The 19,049-nt window shown below is 33.4% G+C and overlaps 2 protein-coding genes and 1 long non-coding RNA gene across 4 annotated transcripts in view; 2 read left to right on the top strand and 1 right to left on the bottom strand.

Annotated features, from left to right (window-relative positions):
• The window catches only part of LOC111635058, a 3,859-nt gene extending 1,418 nt beyond the window's left edge, over positions 1–2,441 (top strand). The window contains exons 2-4 of one of the 2 annotated variants that reach the window (XM_023379910.1): positions 466–1,264; positions 1,353–1,608; positions 1,712–2,441. In XM_023379910.1, the coding sequence (XP_023235678.1) occupies positions 1,365–1,608; positions 1,712–2,067 (600 nt within the window). In that variant the 5' untranslated portion in view covers positions 466–1,264; positions 1,353–1,364 and the 3' untranslated portion in view covers positions 2,068–2,441. Of the gene's footprint in view, positions 1–465; positions 1,609–1,711 lie in introns of both variants that reach the window. The other variant, XM_023379909.1, reaches the window with a different exon arrangement.
• The window catches only part of LOC111635060, a 15,151-nt gene extending 11,138 nt beyond the window's left edge, over positions 1–4,013 (bottom strand). The window contains exon 1 of the long non-coding RNA XR_002758333.1: positions 3,328–4,013. This is a non-coding gene — a long non-coding RNA (uncharacterized LOC111635060). The remainder of the gene's footprint in view (positions 1–3,327) is intronic.
• A 70-nt stretch (positions 4,014–4,083) lies between these two features.
• LOC111635059 (chromatin accessibility complex protein 1-like) lies at positions 4,084–13,116 on the top strand. Its single transcript, XM_023379911.1, has 3 exons — positions 4,084–4,308; positions 8,403–8,523; positions 12,892–13,116. Exons 1-3 carry the CDS (start codon positions 4,168–4,170, stop codon positions 12,981–12,983), a joined length of 354 nt encoding a protein of 117 aa, XP_023235679.1. The 5' UTR covers positions 4,084–4,167; the 3' UTR covers positions 12,984–13,116.
• Positions 13,117–19,049: the final 5,933 nt, after the last annotated feature.

Below are 19,049 nucleotides of genomic sequence, written 5' to 3' on the forward strand. Positions count from 1 at the left end.
TGAATCTGTCCAATCCTTCTGCCACTCCTCGATGATCTGATTGTATAATAGTTTGTTAATGTAAGTGATGGGGACCTTCCCAAAGGAGGGGGTAACATGGAGGTTGGCAACCTTCCTGGCAAGGGCATCAGCCCTTTCGTTACCAGGAATACCGCTGTGCCCGGGGGCCCAGGCGAATTTGATTTTCCTACGTTTTTGTAGGTTAGTCGCTAGGTAGTAGACATTTGTGCCAGTATAGGAGCGTTTGGCAGTACCAGCAATGATACTTAACACGTACCTGCTATCCGTAATGAAATAGATGCTTCCTGTATATTTTCGGAGGTTTTTAGTGATTTCTGTCAGAGCTTTAAACATAGCCCATAGCTCGGCTTGGTTATTTGAGCAGTGGGCTTCTAATTTATGATATTCTTCTTTGATGTATTTGTTGGTGTTGTCTTGGACTACAAAGACCGCTCCTGTGCCGAGGTCGTTCTTAGCCCCGTCCGTAAAGATCCGCCAATTCGGGGTAGCAGATGGATCGTAAGTTTCAAGTGGCATTGCTAATGAGGCCCAGTCGGCCGGGTGGTGGATCTGCTCGGATTTCGATATGAGGTTATCTATCCCATATTTGTGCTTTAATTTCAGGATGTCTTTGCAATTATTCATGTAGTCAGTACGGGCTTTATCCATTTTATTGATTATGGCATCCGTGTTGGCTTCTTCGTTCTGAATGTTCCAGTTCCAGGTAAGGAGTTTGATTTTTAGGTGTATGATTCCACTGACTATGCAAACACCATTGTCAAACTTCTAGGCTTACAGGAAAGCTGCGCTGAACGTCTGATGTACACGTTTCCACGTTTAACACTTCGGCCTCAATCTCGCTATTATATCTTTAACTGCATCGTCACCGAATACGAAAGACAGCAATTACGCGCCATAATCCTTAGAAACGGGGCATCTGGCCATGCAACCTAAATGACCTCTTAACTACTGAACAACTTCGATTGTTTTCGCCACCTGGCAAAGACTTTTCACAAGCTCACAGCTGTAACCTCTAACACCGTGACATCCATAACCGTGCCTCCTTTGTCACCGTGCAAGGACAATATACTACAAGGATAGCCAGATCCCTATTCTACAATGTTAGCCAGGAATGGCAAGTTAGTGACGTCACACGTGTCCTGACCTCTTTGTTTACCTAGAGCAGGGTGTGCACGTGTTTAGTTTTCGCTTTTAATATTCGTCCAATTTTGTGATTAACGAAGTGATTTATTTTAATATTTCTGTAATTGTTTTATTTGACTAAGTTTTTTATAAGGTAAGATGATTTAAATATAAGTCATTAAATATTTAAAGCTATATTTTTATGTTAGGTGAAGAACAAAATGCCGGGTACTAGGTGTGCTGTGTATGGTTGCAATAATAACTTTTTTGCAGTAAAAGCTAAAGGAGAAAGAGTAACGTTTCATGTGTTTCCTAGACAAAAAGACTTAATTTCTAAAAGAATTAGGTCTGAATGGATTAATCGTTGCAAAAGGAGCGATAAATTTAATCCAGATACAAGTAGAATATGTTCTGTTCATTTTGTTCAAAGTGATTATGAAAGAGATTTACGAAATGAATTGCTGGGTAAGTCATAAGTACAGTTCATTCATATATATTACTTGTTTTGGCGCGTGAATGTTTAATTTGTTTGTTTTAGTATAAAACTCCAGAATATTTTCTATTTCAGGTTTACCAGAAAGAAAGATTCTGAAGAAAACAGCTATCCCTACATTAAATCTTTCGGATAGAATGAACCCAACAGTTATGGAACGAGAAAGAAGTTCAAAAAGAAAACAAAAAGAAGAAGTTAATGATCTTTTAACAAATACTGATAACAATAGTAACAATCTTCAAGATGAATGTCATTACGAAATTAAATATAAGAAGCTGTTAGAAGAATATAATGTTTTAAAATCAGAATATGAAAAATTGAAAGAAGATCATAAAAAAAGAATAAAAGTATTAAACGATTTTCCAGAAAGGAATGATAATCTCAATGAAATCGCTAATTGGTCTTTTTCAAGATATGAAATCGACTTTTGATATAAAATACATCTGTACTCACAAGTTAAATCAAGATTGTCTGGAAAACTTTTTTTTTCAAATTAGAAGCCGGGGTCCTAATGAACATCCAAGCCCATTAAATGCTATTTATAGGATTAGATTGATTATTTTAGGTAAGAATCCTGGTATTTTAGAGTCAAAAGTAAATACTATAGATCAAAGACAAGAAGAATATATTATACCCAAAGTTTTAGAGAAAGCACATGTAGAAGTATCAAGTGAAAATACAGACCAATATACTAAATGTAAAACTACTTTTTCTTCAAATAAACCTTCAGGAAACTCTACATGCAATCCAGCCTTTAATACAATCTCTGAAGAAACTTCTCACGATGCTCTCGAGTATATAGCAGGATATCTTGCCTATAAATATAAAGAAAAATACCCAAACTTGGGTAATTCCACTAGTAAAATTAAAAATCATCCAACTATAGCATTCCGTCATGGGTGCAACATTTATCTTATGGAGGGCTTATTAAACCTACTGATGAATGGCTAGCAAAAATTACAGAGTGGAATAAATATTTCGAAATATATCACGGTGAATCGTATAAAAAAGGCCCCGGAGTTGTACAGAATTTGTCAGTGGAAATATCAAAACAAGAAACAGTTTTACCTTTTACCTTAATAAAAGATTTTTGTAAATTAAGAACTATAATAAGAATTAATTATAGAAATCTTAAACAAGAAAACTATAAAATATTGAAAAGAATGCCTTCTGAAAATGGTGATTGTCGAAAAAAAATTAAAAAGTTAAGTAAGATAATCACATAATAAAAAATATAGCTCATTAATTTGTTAAATAAATATTAGACAAAAGACTTGTAAATTTATTGACGTACAGTACACTTATTAAATCCGAAAATTCTACAGTAGTTTACATTTAGTAGTAATTTAATAATTATTTAAGAAATGATTTAATATTTTATCGTATTTTGTTATTTGAAAGATCTATCGTGTTGAAGTAGAGGACATGCTGTGACGTCACATAGAGCCAAGGTCACGCTAACAAATATACGGGATCTGGCTATCCTTGTAGTTTAAAGTCCTTGGTCACCGTGAACTTTTATATCCGCTGTTTATATACAAAATTTAAAAATATATACAAGAGAAATCTTGTATATATTTTTACAGTAATTGTTGTACGCAGTTAAATATGCGTTTACGCTTATACTTAATTGTATACTTTTTTCTCTTATTTACACGTATATTATTATTATTTGTTTTATTTTAACTTACCATCGTATTATCAAGTCTGTACCATTTTCTATATGGCTATGTGTAGCGATTTCTATATAAACCGGCGTAGGCAAGGTATGGAAACCAAAGCACTTTGCGTATACGATAAAGTGGTCGAATACGACTTCTCCATCTTCTGTGTTTTCGATCGGAGACTACTCGTGAAACTGGATTTATGATAACTACTGCCAACTAACTGCTTACTTTGGTACTTAAGTTCTCTTTAGGTAAGAGTTGCCAATTCTGTCGTGAGAACCACCATACAGATCTGAAATTCCCCTAAACAATTTTGCTCCGGATTCAAAGCATATCAAAAAATGTCAGTCTTGACAATCCAGAGAAACACAAATTTTCACTTTAGGACTTTAGAGCGCGGGCACAATTAAGCAAAAGAATCAGGTGATGAAGAGATCTGAGACTCACGATTGTTCTCACGCCAGATCCGGAGCGAGACCCGCTCCGGATCTGGCGTGAGAACAGTTGTCAGTCGTGTGACGTTTGGAAACATCTACTCATCACCGAAACTCTACTAACCCCTAAGAGCAGACTTTATATTTTTTTTTCCTATCCTGCTGATTTCCTCCTAAATTTAGTGATAAACCCCGCACTTCGCGATGTGTAATTCTTTTTAAAAAATTTAATAATAATTTAACCATATTAAAAGTATAAATTAATAACTAGTACATTTTATTTAAAATTATTTACGTCATTCGAAGATTCTTTTAATTAAAAAATAATAAAAAAGCATCGGCCATTATTTGGCGAGTTTTGTGTTTAAAGAGGAATTCGACAGTCGCGAGACTATCGTCTGTAAAGCCGCGGTGTCGATGCTGTAAAGAAATGGAGGAAAACACGACCGAGTTGAAAGTCAAACCGAGATTGTCTCGGTTTCCTTTAAGTAGAATCAAAACAATTATGAAAAGTTCGCCTGACGTGTTGTTATTGAGTCAAGATTCCGTTTTCTTAATCGCTAAAGCCGCTGTAAGTATCGTCTGTTGTTGACAGTTCTCAACCCTTAAAATTCCAACATAAATCTGTTATAATAAATTAAATTTTCTATTTTCTTTGGGCTTCGTCCCTTATTACCCATTCCATCTTTGGAATCTAATCCGACTGATGATGGACAGAGAAATGAGGCCTTTGCAGTGTCTGCAGTAAGTTGGTAAGGTTCTAGCTCTGAATGAGCGGTTGGGCTTTAGGTTAAACTTTACCTACGTGCATTGTCATGGCCGCCCACGTTCTAACCTAACCTAGCCTAACTTATTCTAGGTTGAGGCCGAAGTTATAAATATCGAATAATTACCAAATTATTGGCAATTTATTAGAATAGGTCAGGTTGGGTTAGAACGTGGGCGGCCATGACAATGCACGTAGGTAAAGTTTCACTGGGCTTTATAATAGCTGTAGACCGTGCTCACAGGAGTCATGTTGATCTTTGTTTATTCTTTTACAGGTAAAGCATGATGCTGAGTAAGAAGGAGCAAATCGAGTTACTTCAACGATGGAGACCCACAGTTGTCCATAAGTTGCCAAAGAGTTCGACGGCTCCTTCTGGACTCCCTGCCGGTTATGTGTGGAGGTCTGGATATGGTCTGTTCGACTCTATGGGAATTCTTGCCAACTGTGGGTTACTGTCTTACGGTAACTTGAATTCGTTCCTTCTTGCTCGGTGCCGTAAAAGAAAAATAGTAATGTAACTCTTTTAGGACTGGATTTGTGGAATGTCATGTCATGTATTTTTTTGTGGAATAAAAATAGAATAGTTTCTGGATTTATATAATCTCCTTTTAAGGCTAAGAAAATAGCCTTCCCTTCTTTGCCCATTGCCACTTTTATCGCTTAGCGCTTGGTTGGGAGGGAAAGAAGAAACCGGGAGGCATAGGAGAATAAACCAAAATGAACTCCATGAAACCTGGGGATTGCGGAAAATATCAGGCCCGGGAAGACTGAAAGTGACAAATTTGTTTTGTTCTGCTTTGTTTAAATGATAAGAGGTTAACCGACCTTCAAGAAATTATCTAAAATTTCCACTGGTTAAAAGTTAGTATGAATTTTGGTTTTATTTGAACTCTTGGTGCACTTCCTAGAATAGTTATACAAAAAATCAAAGTGGTTCTGGAAACATCTTCTGGTACTTTATTTGGCTTCTGTACTTTGTCAGTAACTATGTTGATTCTCATGTGTTCTCTCAAATGTAAGGAAACAATAAACTCTGAAAAGATGCCTGAAAATTGAAGAGAAATATGTTAAGCATATTCTTTAAAAAAGTTTTTTCTATATCAGACTTCTTACTCACACTGCAGTTTATTACATTTCTGTTCTTGTTACTATAGTAGTAATAAATATAGGAATTCTTAAATTCATAAATATTAAGTTTTGTCTAGAAAAACTGCTAAAATATTTCCAAAATATGTAATTGCTGAAGTTTAAGAAGAAATTTACCTAATATAATTATATTTCTGGTAGTGCAAAGAGCATCAAAGGGCATGGCTGCATTTGTAGCATGAATTGACATTGATATGGAAATTATATTGATGTTAGCAACATTATGTGATGTTAACTCTGTTTCCATAAAAATATTGGTTAACATCACATAATGATGTTAATATTATGTGATGATATTTTTTGTAACAGTTCCAGGAATAGCAATAGCAGATCTGATATGGTCTTTCAATTGCAAGATACTGCGGGACATGTTTGAAGACTTCTTGCTTTAGGTATGAAAAGTTCTCTGTTTAAAATCTGGATAAATTAAATCAAAAATAGTCATATTTTCAATTTATCTACATCCTCATCTGTAATTTAAAATCATCATCTTATTAATTTTTTTTTTATAAATAAATACACTTTTTCTTTCTTTATTTAAATATTATGTTAGCATTAACATCATCATCAATATAATTTCCATACATGTTACTATTTCATGTTAGCAACATAAAATAGTAACTGAATGTCAACCAAATGATGGTATTTACATTTGATTGACATTCAGTTACTATTTTGTTTGGCAAGGAAAAGTTTGGTAGACTGCAGAACATGCTTTTGCAGTAATCTTCAAAAATAATAGAGAGGTTGAGGCGCACGTTTTAAACGTGTACGTGTGACGTTCGGCGCCGCTTTCCCGTAAGCCTAAAAGTTTGACGATGGTGTTTGGAATGTCGAGCGTGATTCCACCGACTATCCAAACACCATTGTCAAACTTTTAGGCTTACGGGAAAGCGGCGCTGAACGTCACACGTACACGTTTACACGTTTAAAACGTGCGCCTCAACCTCTCTAATAATTGTGTATTTGTTATAGTTGTTATACAGTATATATTCAGGCAACACTTTCTTTAGCTGCCTTTGAACCTGGATCTGTTACCTGCTGCTTTCTTTTTTTGTGGGGATACCTAAAGCAAAAAGTCTCTTAAACATGTCCCAAACAGTATCTTGGAATTGAAAGACCATATCAGATCTGCTGTTACCACTATTCCTAGAACTGCTACAAAAAGATAATGAATAGCTTTCAGTGTGTTTGTACTTAAATTGTCAACAAGGACTTATTTATTACTAGGACTTAATATACCAGTGACCTGGTTTTGCAAATTAAGAAAACAATTCAGAAAAAACAGTCTTTATTTTTCACCTGTTGTCAGGTGAAAAATACAATTGTCAACAAGGACTTATTTGTCCTTGTTGACAATTTAAGTACAAAAACTATACAATAAGGACACAAAGATATAAAATTTGAGCTTTCAGTGCTGCCTAGAAGAATGTATGATGTGGCATGATGGTCATTTACCAGAGAAAATATTTAAAACCAAATAGGTAAATGGTACTCATTTGACTACTATTTGGCATTAAATTTAATAAATAGCATTTGTTTATTTACAGTGTGTTTTAAAATGTGCTATGAACACAGCAGCACACTGTATTACTAGAAAAATGCTTTTTTTTTTATAAGTATACATGAGTGACTCATTTATGTTATTTTATCATATTGTCAATTAGATACTTGTTATAAGGTTGTTTCAAATTACTTAGTCAATGGTAATTTGTATAACTTAACAAATTCTGAAATTTAAAACAACTAAGTTATCTTAATATTTTATCAAGAAAACTGAACAGTTCTGCAAAAACTCAAAAGGAAAAGATTTCCAAAAATTGCAAAAGAACTTTGCTATGCATGACTTGTGTAATTCAGTTGACCCCCCATAACACTGTTGATAATTCCATTTTATATGAATTCCATGTTGTACGAGTCACTTAGATTTTACAAATACATGTGCCAGGCTGTGAACAGCTCACATGATTATAAAATCTAAGTGACTTGTACAACATGGAATTCATATAAAACGGAATTATCAACAGTGTTATAGGGGGGTCGACTGTATTGTAATTGTAACATTACATTATTACAAGTCAAGTCATATAACACACATGATCTTTTTTCATATTTCCATTATCTTCAAAGCATTAAAAGGGCATTACAAATATTGATTTCCAAGCTATATCTATACTAATATTATAAAGAGGTAATGTTTGTAAGTATGTAAGTTTATATGCAGCAGGTAATCTCCAAAACTACTCATCCGATTTCAAAAATTTTTTCACCAATATTTAGAATGGAACTTTAGGGTGGACATAGGCTGTATATTATTCCGTTAAATATGGGAGATGGACAGTTCTTTACGGTAAGCCTTATGGGGAAGGCTTACCGTAAAGAACTCTGCTTCTATTTATACTATTTCAGATGCGGTTTTTTGCGTTTTTGATTGCGTTTTAATAGGGTACGTCAACAGAATGTACACTAAGAAGGGATTATTCCCCCCGCAGGGAAGAGGGACAGGATTAAGGCTTACTGCGAAGAACTTGGCTTCTATTATACTATTTTAGATGTGGGTTTTTGCGTTTTTGATTGCATTTTAATAGGGTACGTCAAGAGAATGTACACTAAGAAAAAATTTTTCGAAAAATTTTCCCCCACGGGAAGTGTTATACATTTATAATAGATACATTTTGAGCCACAACAAGGCGTGGCAGGGTCTGCTAGTTATAAATAATTTCATTTAATCTGTTGTCTTTTTACAATAGGAAATGTTTGTGGAGTATTTGGCCAAAGAATCTTTTAAACTGAGTAAAGATCGAGTGACCATTGGTTATAAAGATCTTGCCGAAGTAGTCAATTCCAAAGAGTATTTGGAATTTCTTCAAGGTAAGTAATAGATCTTCCATTTTTATGACTCAAATGTTTTCTGGAAATCATTATTATGTGAGCCATTGAATTTCCTGCAAGCTTAATGTCATAAATTTGTTTCTGGAGATATTTTTTGCAATCTTAATGTTGTGTATGGTTCAAAATATACATATTTTATATAAGCATTTCATACAACCAAAATAGAAAATTTATATTTTTTATTCTAGCCTTATAACAGCAGTAGAAACATCTTTTAATGTTCATACTGCTATGCATCATGTATTTTATGCGATCTTATTACTTTTTCAGTGTTTGGGTAGAAAATTGGTTGTTATTTAGAAGTGTTTATCAGTATTTATCTTTATTAAAAACCAAAAGTTTACATTTGCATATTATTTCAGTTTTTAAAATGAACAAGAGAAGGAACTGAATTAAAGAGATAAGAAGTTTTGAAAAAACAGTATCAGAGAAAATTTTAAAAAGTACTCTGTAGCCAGTGTTATGACATGTATCAGAAGCAATTTTATAAAGAAAGGCATACAAATGAACGTACAAAGTCAGTTTTGTTCGTGGGATAGCAAATACAGTTTGGTTTCATTTTTTGCAAAGTATTAATTAGTCCATAGATATTGTTTTTCTACACATCTCAATTTTGCTCAAACTCCTGCCATAAACTCTGCTAGACGACTTATCAACTTTTTGAGTGATATTTCCAAATTTGTTTGAATGAATTCAGTATTTTGCACAAAGTCTCAATGGTATGCATGAGGCATTGTTTTCACTTTTCACAAACTCATGTCCAATAATTTGAATGTAGACAGTAAAGCCTGGACTCCACATTACCTGAAAACAGAAACTTAGAAACAGAACTGAAACATATAGAGTTTTTGTTTCAGTTATGTATTTGTTTTAACTTGACTCCACTAGAAATGTGCCATCTGTTGTTGTTCAGTTCTGTAATTGTCGTAGAGTCAAATGTGGACAATGCTACGGATTTTGCCATACTTTCTCTGCATTTATTAACAATCTTTGGATTATTTACATTTTTTGTCATACAGACATCTGTATTTTCTAACTTCTTCAATGAAGAATTCCAAATCTATTTGTTTCCTCCTCATTTTCGCTACACTTTCTGCCATTACAACAATCAAACTGCACGTGACAATACATCACAAATCCTTGCGTTTTTATTGGTTGAAGTGCAACAGAAGTGCAGAACAAAAACGGAAAAGTTAAATAATTTTTAACTCTGCTTTCAGTCTGTTTCTGTTCAACTGAACATTACAAAACTGAAAGTTTCGTCAGTTTGGCTTTTAGTTTTACAATTACGTCGCGGATTCTGGTAATGTGGAGTCCAGGATTAACTTTGTAGGCATAATGGATCATTACTAGATCTGGCCAGAACACCACAACTTCAAGGTTATGGTGTTTTTGGATGAAGAAAATAAAGCATTTTTAATACACTTGAGGTATAGATCAAGAATTGAAAGGTTCACATTTCTCCATTCATCAATTGCCAAGCTAATTTTCCAAAAAAAATTAATTATTTGTGATACTTATGACTTGTTAGTGGAATGATAAAATTTTATTCATGATATTTGTTTTGGGTCTTCAGGGCAGTATGTCTCATTATCTAGCACCAATACTTTCTTTTGACATACAGCTGAACATCAACATGTTTTCGGTGATTGGTTTTTGCTCTAAGNGTTTCGTCAGTTTGGCTTTTAGTTTTACAATTACGTCGCGGATTCTGGTAATGTGGAGTCCAGGATTAACTTTGTAGGCATAATGGATCATTACTTACTTATGACTTGTTAGTGGAATGATAAAATTTTATTCATGATATTTGTTTTGGGTCTTCAGGGCAGTATGTCTCATTATCTAGCACCAATACTTTCTTTTGACATACAGCTGAACATCAACATGTTTTCGGTGATTGGTTTTTGCTCTAAGTTCCTGTTCCTGATTATTGTTTGAAACTAGTTCCTTTCTGTGGACAGTGATGCCCAACTTCACTTTTATGTCATGTGGGATACTTACTGCAAGACCAAGTTTAGCAGCTGCTGTTCTCAATGATGTCTCGGGGTCCTGCTTGGATATACATTCCACTGCAAGCATAAGAAACTGCTAGAATTTTTGATACTCTGCAGGCCCTAAACTGTTGCCTCACTAATCCAGCAAGTTTGCATTAAAAAATGGAAAAACAATGCATTACTGTGCTGTATTACTAATATAATACAACTTACATAGACATGTAAATTTAGTCCTGGTACAAAAACAAGTACGGTAAATTAGTAGAAAAAACAATGAAAGAAATCTACCAATAATTGCAAATTTTTGCTTTCTGTTCATAATTTTTACATACCATATTTACTCGCATATAAGATAAGGTTTTTATTCATTTATCACGGCTTCAAATTCTTAGGTTGTCCTATACACGCAAGCAAATAATTTTTGTGAACTGTGTTTTTGCATTTTTTACTGGATACTTACCCTCTTGTATTTAAAAATATAAGTATTTTATCTGGGTCATTTGAATTGTTCTTGTATATTGTCAGGAGTAAAGATGAATAGCAATGGGAAATGCAAAACTTTTGAATTGAAATTCCAAAATCACATTGGAGCATGATATAAGTTTTAATCCATTCCTACTTGAAAACAGATGATTATTTGGAAATCAAAATTCGGAGAAATTCATAAGCATAATCGACAGAGAGTTGATTCAACTGTTAAGAATTGGCAAAAAAGGGTTTCCAATTGCCCAGCTTTACATGAACAAATTATGCTGTCGGTTTTACATGATTTTTTAAGTTTAAAATGCCAGTAATTTTTGTGGGACAATGTGTGCATTTATGTTTAATAACAAGTAAAATATCAAATAAACAAAATAAAATTATAATTGTATTAATAAAGCTAATTTTCTTTTTTGATCTTAAAGTCACAACTCGTCCTGTATGTGAGGTTGTCTTATATGCGAGTAAATATAGTAACTTTTATAGTACTGTAAAACATTAAGGTAAATAAGTATACTTTCAAAATATAAGGTAGGAAAGCCCATCATGGTCCACCAAGTTTGGACTGAAATGATTTGATCTTAGTCATTTCTCAGAAAAAAATTAATTTGGTCAAAATAATAGCCCAAACCTGATGGGCCATAATGGGTTCCCCAACCATGTTTGTTTCTACATGCAATCTAAAATTAAATATTATCTGGAAGGAAGAAAACCTGCCAACTTGTTTTGGTATTTAAAAAAGTGGCCATTTAGTGATTTTTAACTATGCACTGTAGGAAATATTACAGTGCTGTAACGTGCCAAGGTCAGAATCAACTTTTTAAGCTCTTATATTACATAATTTCAGATATTTCACTGACTATTTGCAGCTTTAAAGTCTTTGTGCTCCATGGAGACTAAGAAGAGTGAACCAAGTGGTCAAAGAGACCACCCCCAAAAAATTCTCCAGGTTGCTCACTTGGATTTGATCCCCAGTCACTGGAGTGGCTGAATCCTTAACTACCTAGGCCATCTATAGCTATTATGAGGTTCAGAATTGGATATTTTTGGTTTTTCATGTGGTCATCATTGCATGTGCAAACTAATGATTGCCAGACTAGCAAATCTAGATTAGTTCATGTCAACTGTACAAAATAATTTTTGTTTTTTTGTTAAAAAAGAGCGACATACATACAGTCGACCCCCCTATAATTACGGTCCCTATAATTACGATTCCTATAAAACTACGAAAAAATATACGTATTTTGGAAATGTTGAGTCGGATTAGTGTAGAATCAATTAATTTTATGGAAGAAAACCTTTCAATCAGCCGTAGTCCGTAAACTTGACACGTGTCGGGCTGTGATTGGAACGACTTGTAAGAAATCGGATTCCTAATAAATTGGAACGTATCTATATCTTATAGGGGGGGTCGACTGTAATTAAAATTCACTACTCTTTACTATTTATTTTAAAATTACAATTTTAACAAAATGTTATGTTTTAGATAAAAGGATACCTTTATTATATAACAATATACAAACATGTCACTTTCATGAAAATTTAATACAGAGGATATGGCAAAAAGAAAACACACAGATGTCTTTTCCATTCTGCAGATTGGTTTAAACCCTAAGTTTTTAAAAAATAGCTCAAAAATAATGTAAATAAAAATAAAACCTTAACAGATTTCTACTAAATTTCAATAAGGTTTTATTTTTATTTACATTATAAGATAACAGATTTCTACTAAATTTCAATGATATCTTATGATACTTTATATTCTTGGCAAGCCATAAAAATGTAGATACTTTTTCAGATTCCACTTTGTATATCCGTCTCAAAATTTTTGTCGTAATTACTTATACATTAAAATAATTACTATTAATTACAGATATCATTCCGAGAAAAATGAAAGCCAAAGATTATTGGGACATCCTTAAAAGAGTAGAAGAAGAAGAAAAGAATAGAGAACTCGACATATAATTTATTATTTTGTTATTTTAAACATGCGATATTTGTTATGCTTTACCAAAGCAACATATTGTAAATAAGTTTTTGTTTTTTGTGTATATATGTATATCGGTATTTTAATGATTAAATGTCTTTTATAACATGATCGATATGTCAATTCTTACATTTCCATCATGTAATTTTCCATGCATTTTAAATACATTTTTTAGAATAAACAAATACATAATTTTTTTCCCATTACTTTAATTTTCTAGGTTTAATAAAAATTTCCCATATTTGGTGGGCTTTTGGTAGATCTGTTCATGTATATGTTGGTGCATTTGGAATTCATTTATATTAATATTTGATAAATGTGTGATGTTCCCCTATTTAAGTATACAGGGTGTATCAGAATGACGTTTTAAAAATTTAAGTTATGTGAACATTGCAGACATGGCTCATTTTGTACCAGTGTGCTACTGTATGCTTCCAATTTGTTTATACACCACCTGTAATCAGTCTCACCCCCTCGTAACTTCCTTTGGCCCAACCTCTTTGCCTTTGTTCCCTATTGGAAATGAAAGGCAAAGCAAGAGGGTTAGACTGTCAAAAAAATTTGTGACAATCCATCAATTCCCAGTGGTGCCACTTTTTTTTTTCTTGTGCTGATTTTACAGATAATATAAATAATTTATGTATGTATATCTTGTTTTGGAATATAAAAATAAAACAGGTGAAGATTTTCCCAAATAAGGCCAGGAGAAAACACAAGAATCAAGCTGCAAAAGAAAAATATATATTTTCAGTTCTTTTNTAAAAATTTAAGTTATGTGAACATTGCAGACATGGCTCATTTTGTACCAGTGTGCTACTGTATGCTTCCAATTTGTTTATACACCACCTGTAATCAGTCTCACCCCCTCGTAACTTCCTTTGGCCCAACCTCTTTGCCTTTGTTCCCTATTGGAAATGAAAGGCAAAGCAAGAGGGTTAGACTGTCAAAAAAATTTGTGACAATCCATCAATTCCCAGTGGTGCCACTTTTTTTTTTCTTGTGCTGATTTTACAGATAATATAAATAATTTATGTATGTATATCTTGTTTTGGAATATAAAAATAAAACAGGTGAAGATTTTCCCAAATAAGGCCAGGAGAAAACACAAGAATCAAGCTGCAAAAGAAAAATATATATTTTCAGTTCTTTTTGCATAAAAAGAGTATGCATATAAAATCTCGTTTACCACTATCGCCCATCATGTCTCAACCTTGACCTGTGATGTGGTGTCTGGGGTTTTGCTCATAAATGCTTTGGCCAGATCCAACTAAATGGAACACGCACCAATGCCAGGGTGAGAGGTGTCATATGCTGGAAGGTACCTGATATAACAGATGCCACAAAGATTTACTTTGGGTACCATATGAACATCATAATTTGCATCTGCAGATGTTGACTATATATTTCCTATCTTAAAGTCCATGCATGGATTTTGACTCTAAAAATTGAAAGATTTGATGTCTGTTGGAGGATCTAATTGATTCTCACACTTCAAATGTCTCTGGAGTTGGTAGATTCTCCTTTTGTTTAATGCAACTTTCTGTAAGGTCGTTAAGATTGACTTGTTTCTTGGAGTATTACTTGGCTTAGGAAACATGTTAAGGCCTTTGCTCATGGGCAGGAAGTTCCTTGCCCAAGCTTGTGAAGATTTTGATGCTAATTCTGGACCAAAACATTAGAATCCTTAGGTCCTTCAGAGGCTTGGACCTGGTGGTCAAGTAATAGAAGCTGTTTGATGGCTTCAGCCCTTATGGCCAATGTATTGTTCTTGTGATTGATAAAGCATCAGTGGAGATGCTTTCGGACTGGATCTCAGGCATTTCTAGGACTCATCAGGTTGACTTAAGATCCTTAGTGGGCACACTGACTCTTCATTATCAGCTTTAGGGCCAAGCAGAAAGGATCACTGCTACTCAATTGCAATCAGTGGTTTTGAGTCCTAATTCCAGACCTACTGCTGTCTCACAGCTGGTAGCTTCTGAAGTATTTTATCACTCATCACCTTCCTTTCCTAATAGGTTGTGATAACATTTGCATGACTTGCCAGGTTGTCTATCAACCTGGGAAGTCATGAGGCTCCAAATTTGTTTTCCAAACTGAATTGACCTTGAATGTCAAAAAGATTGCATTAGTTGCATTTCTCAACTTTGAGAATGCTTTTGATAATCTCTCTTCAGGCTATCAACTATGCTGCACTCAAGTATGGAGTCAGTCCAGCTCATTTGCTGGATTGATTTTATGCTATATCATCATAGTGTGGTGATTCCCCTTTTTAGAACCTATCTGATTAGGCATTAGATTTTGTTGCTATATATAATTCTCTTTGAGGTTCTTCAGTGTAGCATCACACCCAATTTAGTCCACTTCAAAAGTGAATGCATGAAGATGTTGAATTGAGGTTTAGCCATACCTCTTGAAATTAGAGATTTAGCAAATGTAAAAGAAACTGAAATGCAAAGGGTTTACATGGAAAGACATGTCTTTGATAAACACAAGAACCATCATTTTCATGATGTTTATTTATTTATTTCTTCACAAAAATATCAACAGAATAACTTACTTCATAGAAATTGAATAAATAATTGAAAAAATTCCTTATATATGGTTAAAACTGTTTAAGTATATCAAACATTGCAAAATCCAATATGTATATAGAAACACTATTTAATAAATTATTAAAATTATAATCATTAATTTAGTTAAAAGATGGCACCTAACTTCTACCTCTAGTAGCAAATTACTTAGTATTAATCATTAAATTAGTATAGTTAGAGCCCGTTTAGGTGATCATTTGATTATGTTTCTAAAGCTGTTCAAAATGAAATGATCAGAATTTTGTTTATATAGGATTATGTTTTGGTGCATTATCAATTTTATAGTATATTTTGTTATTTAAATCAGATTGATAATTACTGAAACCATAATTGCATCAGTAGCTGTTTCATCTGAAGAATGGTCATTTTCAAAAAAAGTTAAAATTGATCAAGAACTACCTACCTGTAGAAATGGACTTTTCCTTTAACTGATAAATTCATCCCAGCTAAAAGCATGAGGTTTTGTAGGTCAAAATCTGTTCCTATATTAAAAATGTTCATATTGGGGTAGACCTAAATAAATCTACCCTCCATTACACTTTTAATGGACTGCAAAAATAATTTTGCCTAGAGTCACCTCTGTTTTACTGCATTTTTTTGCTTCTTGAATAAATTCCATCCTTCTTAGTGTGCTGTTCCACTTTAGTTTTGTGTAAGAACTTGAAACAATGGCTATAAAACTTGAGTGATCAAGGTGGTAAAGGAGTTAGTTACTGCCACTCTGAGAAGAATCCACAGTTCAAATCTGGGTCAGATCCATGTAAATTTTCATGGTTGATCTGATATGGATGTCAGACTATTCCAAACTTATAATGAAGACAAAAATAACTTGTAACAATTTGAACAGGATGATTAAAAAACCCTGAATGTACAATACTGTACATTTATATAAGAGTACTATAAATTAAAACAAAGATTCCCTAATTGCATTGCAATTTGAAAAAATTGCAGCTTATAAATTCCCACTGTCGTCCATCTGTCAGCTTGTCTGTCCTTAATCTTGAGAATGGAGTTAGATAGATGAAAGTCGAGACTAGATATGGGAAACTTATGGGCAGGAGGCCCTAATATACTATGAAGTATATACAAACTTCTGGTTTGCACTGGAAGTCACACCATTCCAATTAATAAATTTTCCTCTGAAAGTAGCTATATTGATGACTGGCATAATTCTATTGCTAACAGGAAAAGTATGGACATGTCCTTGCATGGTCATCTGCAGCTCTATCACTGCAGAGGAAAAGTGATAAAAAGATCCCAAAAAAAATTACAACAGTCTGTTTGAAACAAAATGTGGCCTACCAAGCTTAAGTGATTTTGCTTTACAATAATGCATGGCCACATTCTGCCTGCAGCATGTAGAAATTTCTGAAAAAATTCAAGTGGGAAATCATTGAATACTTTGCCTTATAGTCCCAACTAACATCTGAATTCACCTGTTTTGCATTTGACTTTTGGGAAGTCAGCAACAAAGAGCCTCAGGGAACTGTGCAAGGTCAAACTGTAAAGGAACCCACACACATTAAGGAAATCCTTTGAGGAATAACTGCAGAGGCCTGGCCTTGAGGAAGTTCAGAATTTCCTATCGCCCATACACGAGGAGGAAAATCTCTGTCAGCCAGCCATAGCATCTAATGACGATATAATAGCTGTTCTTGGATGTTTATTGGCAACAAATTGTATTAAAACTCACCGGCAAAAATGTGTGCGTAAAAGTCTACGATGTAAAGAGTGGCTAAAAAAGTGGATCATATTTTTCCATGTGAACCTGATCTCAGAATTAAAGTTAGTACCTAAAGATTGGCACAACTATTTGAGAATGGACAAAGAAATGTATTTAAATCCGTTATCATTGGTTACACCAATCATTAAAAAAAAAAAAAAAAAATACTGTAATGTGAGCAACAATTTCACCCCATGAGAGGCTCACAGCAATCTTAAGGTATTTGGCAACAGGCAGAAGTTAATAATTTGAAATACCACAACTTTGGTTCATATATTAATTCATATGCCTCTGTGTCCTTATTACACAGTTTAGTAGTAAAATGTCTACTAAAACTTATTAATGAAATAAGTTTTAGTAGATATTTGGTTCATATACTTCTTCAGTTCCTGATGAAGTATATGACTTGACTGATGCTTTGATTTTCTTAACATCACAAGTGCATATAGGAAGGAAATTATTAATTTTTTACAACATTTTGTTAGCATTTGGCTCAATGTCCTTCAGTTTTTCAAGTAAACATAAACAGGCAACTTCTTTTTTGCTTTTGTCATGATCATCTCATCTTTACTTTTAACATTCCAAAGGCATGGTTCACTTTTGTAAATCTTTAAAAATTCTTCTAAACATTCATGGGACAATTGTTCTTACTCAGCAGTCTCATAACTGAACGGAAACAATGACACACAAGTGCGCAGTTCAAAACTGTGCAGGAAAATCAAACGGCTTTTCATTTCTATTCCGGTGGCCTGTACAGTTTGCGAAAACTGTACAATTCCCCCACACACACACTAACAGGAATTCTTCAAAGGATTTCCAAATGTGTGTGGGCCCCTTAAGTTGTTAGGAGACTTCTTTGGTGAGGGTTTGCAAAAGCTTATGTTGTTATAATGTCTGAACCTGAAAGGTAAATATGTCAAAAAATAGCTGTAACTATGTATTTTCCTAAGACAATAAATGCAACTTCAGAAAAGTAAATTTCTGTTCATTTTTAGCCAATTGGAACTTAATTTCTGTTCATGTCTTGTAGTTATACTGATATTCTTTTATTGCTTGACTATTAACAATTTTCCAATGTGTTTGAAAAAAAATCACTCTACTTAATTTTTATCTTAGAAAATATGAAATTTCTACTATTTTCATCTGCATTTTTATGCAAGTAAGAACATAAGTGCATAAAAACAAAGAGAAAATATAAGGTGCATTTCAAATTGCAATTTTGAAGGACATGCTAGAAAATTTTTGTAAAATAGTTTCCAACAGGAATTAGACCCAAAATGATTGCATTTAACTCAAAATACAGATAATCTTATCAACAATTTAGTTGAGCAATGTGAGCAAAATAAATGACGAAATTTCACTTTTAAAGTTATCAAATCTATTAATCAAACCACATACATCTAAATATACATAGTTTCAACAATTTATCACAAATGACAGATATGATTTTGCACAGTATTTTCTTTGATTAAGCTTTCCATTCAAATAAACAGTATCGACTTTATTTTCTGGTAATCTTACGCCACCATTACCTCCAAAATAATCGGATCAACAATATAAATCATGAACTATTTAATAGTCATGAAACAACCGCATAGTGGTAAAACGTAAAATTTAAACGGACGTCCAACGGTCATCGTTCTCCAAACAGATTTTGTCCAAAGACAATTAAGATCATTGCACAAATGCTTTTAAAAATTGATTATGGTATTTATCACTATCGTATA

This window comes from Centruroides sculpturatus, unplaced genomic scaffold, assembly GCF_000671375.1.
Source record: "Centruroides sculpturatus isolate CEXI.00-Female unplaced genomic scaffold, Cexi_2.0 scaffold720, whole genome shotgun sequence".
NCBI lineage: Eukaryota > Metazoa > Arthropoda > Arachnida > Scorpiones > Buthidae > Centruroides > Centruroides sculpturatus.

Excerpts from the sequence above, each read along its gene's own strand:
- LOC111635059 (XM_023379911.1), top strand. The coding sequence starts at position 4,168 with ATGGAGGAAAACACGACCGAGTTGAAAGTCAAACCGAGATTGTCTCGG. Across the intron at positions 4,309-8,402 it reads TCTTAATCGCTAAAGCCGCT|GAAATGTTTGTGGAGTATTT; the intron begins GTAAGTATCGTC and ends TTTTTACAATAG. Across the intron at positions 8,524-12,891 it reads GTATTTGGAATTTCTTCAAG|ATATCATTCCGAGAAAAATG; the intron begins GTAAGTAATAGA and ends TATTAATTACAG.